This window comes from Lontra canadensis, unplaced genomic scaffold (genome assembly GCF_010015895.1).
Source record: "Lontra canadensis isolate GAN:19392208 unplaced genomic scaffold, GSC_riverotter_1.0 scaffold41, whole genome shotgun sequence".
NCBI classification, from domain to species: Eukaryota; Metazoa; Chordata; class Mammalia; order Carnivora; family Mustelidae; genus Lontra; species Lontra canadensis.
Window position 1 is genome coordinate 12,136,225 of NW_022631035.1, and position 12,254 is coordinate 12,148,478.

General features: G+C 38.7%; 1 protein-coding gene across 2 annotated transcripts in view; it reads right to left on the reverse strand.

The window, feature by feature from the left end:
- CEP112 (centrosomal protein 112) overlaps window positions 1–12,254 on the reverse strand; it is a 406,944-nt gene that overhangs the window by 233,942 nt on the left and 160,748 nt on the right. For both annotated transcript variants that reach the window (XM_032870788.1, XM_032870789.1), the window contains one exon: window positions 8,448–8,583. In XM_032870788.1, the coding sequence (XP_032726679.1) occupies window positions 8,448–8,583 (136 nt within the window). The remainder of the gene's footprint in view (window positions 1–8,447; window positions 8,584–12,254) is intronic.

The following is a 12,254-nucleotide window of genomic DNA, read 5'->3' on the forward strand; positions in this document are numbered from 1 at the left end:
CATTAATAAAAGAAAGAACAAGAACCATAGGATACTCTCAATAGATGCTGAAAAAGCATTTGACAAAGTACACCGACCTTTCTTGATCAAAACTCTTCAAAGTATAGGGATAGAGGGTACATATCTCAACATTATCAAAGTCATATAAGAAAAACCCACAGCGAATATCATCCTCAATGGAGAAAAACTGAGAGCTTTTACGCTAAGGTCAGGAACACGGCAGGGATGTCCATTATCACCACTGCTATTCAACATAGTACTAGAAGTCCTAGCCTCAGCAATCAGACAACAAAAAGAAATTAAAGCCATCCAAATTGGCAAAGAAGAAGTCAAACTATAACTCTTTGCAGATGATATGAAACTTTATATGGAAAACCCAAAAGATTCCACTCCAAATCTGCTAGAACTTATACAGGAATTCAGTAAAGTGGCAGGATATAAAATCAATGCACAGAAATCAGTTGCATTTCTACACACCAACAACAGGACAGAAGAAAGAGAAATTAAGGAGTCAATCCCATTTATAATTGCACCCAAAACCATAAGATACCTAGGAATAAACCTAACTAAATAGGCAAAGAATCTGTACTCAGAAAACTAAAAGGACTCATGAAAGAAATGGAGGAAGACACAAAGAAATGGAAAAATGTTCCATGTTCATGGATTGGAAGAAGAAATATTGTGAAAATGTCTCTGCTACCTAAAATAATATACACATTTAATGCAATATCTATCAAAATAGCAACCATTTTTTTCAAAGAAATGAAACAAATAATCTTAAAATTTATATGGAACCAGAAAAGACCTTGAATAGCCAAAGGAATATTGAAAAAGAAAGCCAAAGTTGGTGGCATCACAATTCCAGACTTCAAGCTCTATTACAAAGCTGTCATCATCAAGACAGTATGGTACTGGCACAAAAACAGACACATAGATCAATGGAACAGAATAGAGAGCCCAGAAATAGACCCTCAACTCTATGATCGACTAATCTTTGATACGGCAGGAAAGAATGTCCAATGGAAAAAAGACAGTCTCTTCAACAAATGGTGTTGGGAAAATTGAACAGCCACATGCAGAAAAATGAAACTGGACCATTTCCTTACACCACACACAAAAACAGACTCAAAATGGGTGAACGGCCTCCATGTGAGAAAGGAATCCATCAAAATCCTTGAGGAGAACACAGGCCGCAACCTCTTCAACCTCAGCCACAGCAACTTCTTTCTAGAAACATCGCCAAAGGCAAGGGAAGCAAGGGCAAAAATGAACTACTGGGACTTCATCAAGATCAAAAGCTTTTGCACAGCAAAGGAAACAGGCAACAAAACCAAAAGACAACTGACAGAATGAGAGAAGATATTTGCAAATGATATATCAGATAAAGGGCTAGTATCCAAAATCTATAAAGAACTTATCAAACTCAACACCCAAAGAACAAATAATCCAATCAAGAAATGGGCAGAGGACATGAACAGACATTTCTGCAAAGAAAACATCCAGATGGCCAACAGACACATGAAAAAATGCTGCACATCACTCGGAATCAGGGAAATACAAATCAAAACCATGATGAGATACCACCTCACATCAGTCAGAATGCCTAAAATTAACAAGTCAGGAAACGACAGATGCTGGCGAGGATGTGGAGAAAGGGGAACCCTCCTATACTGTTCATGGGAATGCAAGCTGGTGCAACCACTCTGGAAAACAGCATGGAGGTTTCTCAAAAAGTTGAAAATAGAGCTACCCTTTGACCCAGCAATCACACTACTGGATATTTATCCTAAAGATACAAATGTAGTGATCCAAAGGGGCACGTGTACCCAAATGTTTATAGCAGCAATGTCCACAATAGCCAAACTATGGAAAGAACCTAGATGTCCATTGACAGATGAAGGGATAAAGAAGATGTGGTATGTATCTACAATGGAATACTATGCAGCCATCAAAAGAAATGAAATCTTGCCATTTGTGATGATGTGGATAGAACTAGAGGATATTATGCTGAGCAAAATAAGTCAATCAGTGAAAGACAGTTATCATGTGATCTCCCTGATATGAAAAAGTTGAGAGGCAAAGTGGGGGGTTTTGGGGGGCAGGGACGGAAAAAATATAAGGTGGGATCAGGAGGGAGACTGACCAAAAGAGACTCTTAATCTCACAAAACAAACTGAGGGTTGCAGGGGGCGGTGGGGGGGGCGGGTAGGGAGAGGGTGGTTGGGTTATGGACACTGGGGAAGGTATGTGCTATGTGGAGTGCTGTGAGTGTGTAAACCTGGCGATTCACAGACCTGTATCCCTGGGGCTAATAATACATTATATGCTAATAAAAAATAAAAAAATTTTTAAAAATGTTACATGACATTAATTGATTTTCAAATGTTTAAACCACCTGGGATTCCTGGAATAATTCCCACTTGGTTGTGATGTATAATCATTTTTATATGTTTCTAGACTCCAATTCCTAAAATATCACTAAGGATTTTTGTGTCTACATTCATGACAGTTTTCTTGCAGTGTCTTTGCAGTCAAATGCTCTACCCCTGAGCTATACCCACCTTGCAGTGTCTATGGCTTTGATAATAGAGTACTACTGGCCTTATAGAATGAACTAGAAAGTGTTCCTTCCTCCTCAATTTTCTGGAAGAGTTTTCAAAAAATTAAAACTATATTTTCTTTACTATTTGATAGAAACCACCAGTGAAGCCATCTGGCCCTGGGCATTTATTTGTGAAAAGTTTTTTTTATTGTCAATTAAATATCTTTATTATATGACAGTTCAGATTTCTATCTCTTCTTGAGACAGTTTTAGTAATTTGCATCTTTATATGAATTTGTCCATTTCACCTGAGTTTTGTAGTCTGTTAGCATAAGTTTATAAAATACCTTATTATTCTTTTATTTTCTATAGATCAGTAATGGGGTCCCCTTCTCTTTTATTCCCAACCTTGTTAATTTCTTTCTTCTCACTTTTTCCCCCTATCAGTCCTGCTAAAGATTTGTCAATTTTGTTGATTTTTTCAAAGAACCAGGTTTGGCTCCATGAATTTTCTCTATTTTTTTACTTTCTACTTTTTGACTTTCCGCAAAAATACAAAAATATTTAGTATTTCCTTTTTCCTTGTTTGGGCTGAAGCTTGCTCTTCTTTTTCTGATTTGTTAAGATGAAGTTTACATTACTGATTTGAGAACTTTCTTTTGGGATATAGATGTTTAAAGCTATAAACTTTTCCCTAAGTACTGCTTTAGCCGTATTCCATAAATTTTGATATGTCATGTTGTTTTAATTCAGTTCAAAATATTTCCTAATTTTCCTTGTAATATCTTTTTTGACCCATGAGTTATTTATAAGCATGTTATCTAATTTCTAAATACGTGGGGACTTCCCAGATTTCTTATTGTTTATTTCTAATTTATTTTCATTGGGGTCAAAGAACACATTTTGCATGACTTCAATCCTTCTAAAAATTATTGAGAATTGTTTTTGCATCCAAGCATATGGTCTCTCCTGAGGAATGTCCCACAAGTGCCTCTATGGAGGGATTACCGAGTGGAGTAATTTAAATACCACCCACATCTCAGACTCAACTCCAGAATGGCACAATCCAAACAGACCCAACGCAGCATAGCAAAGACTTTGGAACTTAATTGAAACTGGAACCCACCCACAGAAGATGAAACAGGAGTTTCACTCTGAAATAAACTGGGTTGATAATCTGCTAACACAAAAAACTCAAGATCATCTAGGCAATTCTAACTTTACTCAGAGAGTAATTAATACAAAATTCATCAGGATTTTGAGACTCATCCAAGTTGTTCTGGGCATTAGTAGTTCATTCCTCTATACTGCTGAGAAGTATCCAGTGTATACACTGCATTTTGATTGTTCTTTCAACTTTTTAAAAAAGGTTTTATTTACTTATTTATTTATTTATTTATTTAATTTATTTACTTTAGAGAGAGAGAGCGCGTGCGCACATGAGCAGGGGAAGGGGCAGAGGAAGAGAGAATTTTAAGCAGGCTCCCATTCAGCACGGAGCACAACTTGGGGCTCAATTCCACAGCACTGAGACCATGTCCTGAGCTGAAATCAAGAGTCAGACACTTAGATTGTTCTTTCAACTTTTGAGGAACATTTGGGTTGTTCAAGTTTGGCATTATTGTGAATAAAACTGCTGTCAACATTTGTGTACAAGTCTTTGTCTGGATTTATCTTCATGTCACTTGCTTAAGCACATAGGATGGAATGACTGACAGATGGTCACTGAATGTTTCACTTGTTAAGAAATGGCTCCATTTGATCTCATCTTCAGCAACACTCAGTGTTATCAACCAGTCTTTATAATTTTAACCATCCTAGCAAGCATATATAGTGGCATTTCTTTGATTTTAATTTCCCTGATGATTGAAACTGAACATCTTTCATGTGCTTATTAGTCATTTAAAATCTTTTCTCTGTAAGATGTCCAAAATTTGGCCTATTTTTAAGTAAGTTGCTTGTCTTATTACTGAGTTGTAAGATTTCTTTTATATTTTAGATACAAGTTCTTGGAAATATCTATGAATCTCTTCTCCCATTCTCCGGTTTGCCTTACTTCCTTTCATTGCTTTATTAATGGTGTCTTTCAAAGAGCAAAAGTTTTTAATTTTGGTGAAGTGGAATATAGCGATTTTAATTGAAATTTAATACCTGGTTTCACTGCATTGTGGTGAAAAATATGTACTCACTGTCATGTCAAGGTTTAGAAACATATTGAGTATTTCTTTATGGTCTACTGAGTTTTACAACTGTTCCAATGGAGTAAGAATTTAATGTGTCGTATCTGAAGGGCAGAAAGTAGAAATATAAATGTTTTACAAACCATTATTTAGACCTCCTATGTGTTTGGTTTTTTGCCCTCTGATCTGTCAAAGATGAAGAAAACTTTATTAAAGCACTCCGTGACTATTTAGGTAAATTTCTCCAAGTATTCCTAATAGTTTTTTCATATGTAAGTATTCTTTCCTTTTGCATGAAAAATTAACCCATTTGTCCAGTTTATTAACTTGTACTGATGGTGATTTATATGACAGTATTACATTCTTTTTTTTTCTGAATACAAGTGATATATTTTCATCATTTTCTAATATAATTTTTGTGTAAACTAGTCATGTCTTTTATAAATAGCATATGCATGGATTTTAGTCAACTCATCAGTATCTTTTTTACTAAAAGAATTAGCCTATTAATATTTATTATTATACTTATATGCTCCATCTTATTTTGGATATTTTGTTCTGTTTCTTCTTCCATTCCTTTGGCAGTATCTCAAGTTTTGCTTTATCTTCTCAAGATTTTTATGAGAATGTAACCCCTTTTAATTTTATTAATGCCTATGTTTCTACATTCCATGGCTAAGAGTTTAGTATACTGCTCCTCTCACCCACTCCCTAACCACTTCTCCATCCTGATCTTTGTTAATGTACTCAAGAGATTTAGATTTAAATTGTTACTAAATTAATACTTTCTACTTTAAATACTTTCTTTTCTAAAAATCAATAAACATTAACATTCTTTCTTATAATTGGATTTATAACAATTTGTTTAATTAAATCCAATTTGTATAATTGGATTTATAACAATTTGTTTAATAATTTATAACAATTTATTTAAACAAATTTGTTTAATTTGTTTCTATGCTGTTGGATTCCATTGTTACCTATTCATCCTTAAATATGATGGTTTAAGGATGTGTGGGAAATCTTTTGCTTCATTTCTGGATTGGTTTATGAGTTCATACAATTTTTCTCCAGAAAAGAAACAAGCAGTATACATCATATGAGCTCTTACTAAGAATATGTTTTTCTGTTGAGTTTGCAAGTGAAAAACTGTTTGGTTTTGTATAAAAAAACTGTTTGGTTTTGACTGTTTGGGTCACAACCTTCCTCCTTCAAAACTCTGAAATATTACTCCATTATTTTTCTAATTTCTTTGCCAGTTTCATCCCGCCTAGAAACTTGTGGGATTTTCATTTTTATTTTTGAGATTCAATTTTTTTTCCAGAATGTATCCAGGTTTCATTGCATTAATTTTACTTAAGATGTATGGCCTCTTTCAGGTAGGTCATGTCTTCTTATGAAGATACTACTTTTCCGCTTTTCCCCCCCTAAATTCTACCCTAGATTATCTTCAGAAGTATGCTTTTATTCTGTGATTGCTGAATACAAATAAATGTCTTTTTCTTGTCCTACAGAATGTTCTCGCAGGTTCCCTGTTGTTTGTTTGTTTTATTCTCCCTCCTTACCCATGAATGCTGTGACCTGCTAATACTACGTCATTAGCCCCAAGTGGTGCATTCATTGAGCCGAAGGTAGCTGTCATGGTCTCAGCTTCTCACAGAAGTTGTACTGTCTTAGCATTTTCAAATGCCTCATTTTTAGCCCTCTTGAATCTATCTTTAAAACTTTTTGCCAGAAGCCCCTTCCTTCCATATCTTCTGTATTCCTTAACTGTTAAGGGGATCAGAGTCTCCTATGCAGCTCCGCTGCATATTTGGACCACATATACATTCTAGGGCCTGGGCCCAGATGCTAGCAGGATGCTGAAAGATGCACAGCCATGCCCCAGGGGCTGGTCTCCACCTCTTGGCACAAACACCCCACAGGAATCCAGCTTTTGCCCTAGGCAGTGGGTGGGAAAACTGAGGAATGGGATCTCAGAACCCCCCTCTCAAAATCCAGATTTAAACAACTCAATAGGAATGGAAATCTGAATCAAGAAAATGACAAGAAAGCATAGTTCCAAACTAGAAACTGTACAGGGCCCCACCATAAAACCTTCCACACGGATGTTACTACCACCCGGTGCATGCTTGGGTTCCTGAGGAAGATAACTTTGGCTGAAAATGAGATCGCAGATAAGACTGCAACATTTTTTAGAATCAAGAAAACTCGAAAATAAACCGAATACCCTTGAATAGAGAAGCTGATAAATGAAATGTGGTATATTCATACGATAAAATATGTTCAGTGTGAAAAGGACTGCACTAAATCAACATGGATAGGGCATGGATATATAAAATTAAAGAGCAGCAGCCCTGAACCAAGTGGAAAATAAACTCCAAGCAGTCAGTTGAAAAAAAATTAAATATAAAAGAGCAAATAAGGCATACATAAATCTGCAGTTCTCACCTAACTTTTAAAAAATAGATGCACAAAAATTATATATGCATGTAATATCTATATATGGAGAGAGCATATGCATGTAAGATACATGAAATTATATATACATACAAACCTATAAAAGAGACTGAAATAATACACACTAAATTAATGACAGTGGTTTTCTCCCAAGTGGAGAGAGAGTAATGTGATTAGATATGAGTAACAAAGCAAACTAAATTTCATCTGTAATGTTTTAATTTAAATAAACAGAGTGTTGACAATTGTTTAGTCTTCATGATGGGCACACCTAGGTATTTGTTTCCTCTCTCCAAATTTTTTATTTTTCTCTCAAAACTCAAAAGCAGGGGTGCCTGGGTAGCTCAGTGGGTTAAATCCTTTGCCTTCGGCTCAGGTCGTGATCTCAGGGTCCTGGGATCGAGCCCTGTATCAGGCTCTGTGCTCAGCAGGGAGCCTGCTTTCCCCTCTCTCTCTGCCTGCCTCTCTGCTTACTTGTGATCTCTGTCAAATAAATAAATAAAATCTTTAAAAAAAACACAAAACTCAAAAGCATACCCCTTGACTTGTACAAGAACCAGAGACGGTCTCTGTCCTCCTGAAATGCCAGTTGCAAACACGCTGCTGTAGCTGATCAATAAAACACTATTTATGGAACATAAACAAGCATAGACATGGGTAACCTGAGCCCTTGCTCTACAGAAATGGCTCATGGAAATTTACTGAAAGGCTGATCCACACTCCTAAAGCAAGACCCACTCTTGCCATTACTACATTTGTAGCTAGGACTTTAAAATGATGATGCTGGCATTGCTTGAAGGTGAATCAAGGAATCCTGAAGGAGGAGGGAGGATCCATCTCCTTGACTGCCCTGCTCTCCCTGGGTGTCTACCCTCCTCCCTCCACACACCACCACCAAAGAGTTGCTGATCAGCGCCCACTTGGTGGCCCAGGGAAGCTCAGAGCAGGCCTGCCAGCGCTGCTGACTGTGGCCTCCTCCCTTGGCACACTCTGTGGGGAGCAGGACACTCAGGGTGCCGGCTGAGCCCTCCGCACCAGGGCCCTCCCGCTTGGCTGCCAGGGCCCACCGCAAGCTCCTGGGGAGATGGGCAGCCTCCTCTGCCCGGGCTAATCTCCCTTTTTCATTCCAAATCTCTGACCCAATTGTATGGCTAATTTTGATACGACTTTTGTAAAGAGTAAATATGTTTCTGTCACAGAAAGATTAGAATGTACCTTCCCACGGAGAGTGACTTTGCAAAGGGATGACCTAGCGGCCTCCTCACCTGCTCTTTCATTTCGGCGTAGACTTTCTCGGAGTTCAGTTCCACCTGCCGCTTAAACTCCTCCAGAGCGGCGTCTGCCTGCTGGGCCTGCAGCCTCTGAACTTCAGTCACCCGTGTCAGCTGTTCCTCTTTTTCCCTGGAAAAGTCCAGAGAAGCTTCACAGTTGAAATGTAAAATAAAAGGAAGAGGCTTGAATGAAAGAGCAAGATTTAACCCTCTCTAAAATAACATTCAGATTTCAATTTTTTGATCCAAATTACATAAAACTTCCCTTTAAAAAGCTGACCATAAAATACTTGGCCTGCAGAAAAAGAGGCAGAGGGTTCTGATGACTACTTTCAAAGACTTCTTTCAAATGACTTTCAACGATTTCCCTGAAAATAAAACCACTTAAACCCATTTATCTCCATCAGCTGATGAATGGATAAATAAGACAATATAGTACAGTTGTACAATGGAGTATTATTCAGCCTTCAAAAACACTGAAGTTGTGACACACGTTCCAGCATGGGGAGCCTCAAACACACCACGCTAAGCAAAAGAAGCCAGATATAAGAGGCAACATACCGTATGATTCCATTTATGTGAAATGCCGAGAATAGATAAATGCTTAGAGATGGGAAGTAGATCAGGGGTAGCGAGGGGCTGGGGTGGGGGGGCATCAGGGGGGATGGGAAGCGATTGCTAATGCGTATAGAGTGCCCTTTCCGGTGATGAAAATGTTTTGGAATTACATAGTGGGGATGGCTGCACATCTTTGTGAATATACTAAAATCTGCTGAAATGTGTATTTTTAAAAAATGATAAATTTTATAGCATGCAAATTATATCTCAATTAAAACAAAACAAAACAACATACCATTAGAAATATGTCTAACAGACATGTCTAGCAGCAGTTGACCTGCAGGGTGACAGAGGCAACAGAGCAGACTGACAGCCTGAGACTGTTCCACTGCCTTCTAGTAAACTTGCCTACTGATACCCGTCTCATTTCTTTACATCTTGAACTCAAGTTATATGGTCAAAAGGGTTCAACAGAAGAGAAATCTTTATGTACTGATAGAAGGAAAAAATACAGGCTTGAGGTTATAAATGCATGAAAGTTAACCATGGCTAATACTGAGTTCTGCCTACATGCTGGGCAGTGTGCAAAATATTTTTATGCATCTTCTCTCCTTTACTCTCACAGCAAACTTATATAAGGGTATTATTATGCCCTAGTTTTACAGAGCAGGAAACTGGAGCTTAGAGAGTGGTTCCAAGGCAATACATTTAGTAGTAGATTTCATCAGGCCTAGTGCCAGAAGTCTAATCCTAGAGCTCATGCTGTTGGCTACTAGGCTCTGCTGCTTTCCTGATTTTCCAGACGCCATACTCTATGGTCTGAATGTGACCCCCTGAAGTGAGACTCGCACTCTTCTAAAAGAGGTTCCAGGGGCGTCTGGGTGGCTCAGTGGGTTAAAGCCTCTGCCTTTGGCTCAGGTCATGATCCCAGTATTCCGGGATCGAGCCCCGCATCAGGCTCTCTGCTCAGCAAGGAGCCTGCTTCTCCCTCTCTCTCTCTGCCTGCTTGTGATCTCTGTCTGTCAAATTAAAAAAAAAATTTTTTTTAAATTTAAAAAAAAAAAAGAGGTTCCAGAGAGTTCCCATGCCCCACCCACCATGTTAGGACACAGTGAGAAGTCACCAGCTATGAACCAAGAAGAAGGTCTTCATCAGAACACAACCATGCTGATGCCTTGATCCTGGACTTCGCACCCTCCAGAACTATGAGAAATCAAGTTCTGTTGCTCATAAACTACCCAGTTAGTAGTATTTTCTTACAGCATTGTGAACAGACTGACACATCATAGGTAAGAGTAACTTGGCTTGCCTTTCCTAAAGGCAAAAGTTTACACACATAGAAAACATTATCTGATGAACTACCATACCAAAGAATGTTGGGAGATGGGGTGATTTAATCCACACAAATAAAATTTTAGAGAAACATCATGATGGGGAGTTGGCGGGGGGGGGGTGATATTTCCCAATAATGATACTACTGTCTTTAAAGAGGTAGGCAAAAAGTAATTGGAGTTTTTTGGAATTACTCAGATTTGAGTTTAAAAACCCCTCTAGGACACTTGACAATTTCTAGGCTTTCTAATAAGAATACATATGTGATATAAAATACCATAATACCAAACTTTCTCCAAAAACACTGAGAACTTTCTCAAAGATTGAATGCAAAAATAAGAAAAACTGTCCCCTAGTTTCCTCTTCAGCACGTTTCTCCTGGCTCTTGGTAAAGAAATGGGGCAATGAGCATTTAGAGTTCCCCCGTTTGGGTTGGGTCTGGAAGTAAGCAGCTCTTTGCGTACTCCACAGTATGAACATACTCGAAATCCACCTTCCCTTTATTTTTCATGATATACCATTTGTGTCAACGTCTTCATACCCACCACAGATCCTTCCACTTGAAGATGACCCAATCAATACATCCCTGCGCTAAACAAAGCAGCTCTTCTGCGGAAACCCCATTCTACATGTCTGTTTCATGGGCGGAGCCACTATTTTAATGAGCTAAGGGTTTCACACTCCACCCCAAGGTGGCAGGGGTGGGAGGGCCCTCCAGGAGATGGAAGCCATTCTAGGTGGTGCTGCAACGCCAGATGTAGCTCCTGTTGCTGCCTTTTACAGCAATGTGGTGCAGGCTTCTGGAAGTTGTTTTTTTTTTTTTTTAATTTTTAATTTCTTTTCAGCATAACAGTATTCATTGTTTTTGCACCACACCCAGTGCTCCATGCAATCCGTGCCCTCTCCAATACCCACCACCTGGTTCCCCCAACCTCCCGCCCCCCACCCCTTCAAAATCCTCAGATTGTTTTTCAGCGTCCATAGTCTCTTATGGTTCACCTCCCCTTCCAATTTCCCTCAACTCCCTTCTCCTCTCCATCTCCCCTTGTCCTCCATGCTATTTGTTATGCTCCACAAATAAGTGAAACCATATGATAATTGACTCTCTCTGCTTGACTTATTTCACTCAGCATAATCTCTTCCAGTCCCGTCCATGTTGCTACAAAAGTTGGGTATTCATCCTTTCTGATGGAGGCGTAATACTCCACACAGTGTATATGGACCACATCTTCCTTATCCATTCGTCCGTTGGAGGGCATCTTGGTTCTTTCCACAGTTTGGCAACCGTGGCCATTGCTGCTATAAACATTGGGGTACAGATGGCCCTTCTTTTCACTACATCTCTATCTTTGGGGTAAATACCCAGTAGTGCAATTGCAAGGTCATAGGGAAGTTCTATTTTTAATTTCTTGAGGAATCTCCACACTGTTCTCCAAAGTGGCTGCCCCAACTTGCATTCCCACAACAGTGTAAGAGGGTTCCCCTTTCTCCACATCCCCTCCAACACATGTTGTTTCCTGTCTTGCTAATTTTGGCCATTCTAACTGGTGTAAGGTGGTATCTCAATGTGGTTTTAATTTGAATCTCCCTGATGGCTAGTGATGATGAACATTTTTTCATGTGTCTGATAGCCATTTGTATGTCTTCATTGGAGAAGTGTCTGTTCATATCTTCTGCCCATTTTTTGATATGATTGTCTGTTTTGTGTGTGTTGAGTTTGAGGAGTTCTTTAAAGATCCTGGATATCAACCTTTTGTCTGTGCTGTCATTTGCAAATATCTTCTCCCATTCCGTGGGTTGCCTCTTTGTTTTCTTGACTGTTTCCTTTGCTGTGCAGAAGCTTTTGATTTTGATGAAGTCCCAAAAGTTCATTTTTGCTTTTGTTTCCTTTGCCTTTGGAGACATATCTGG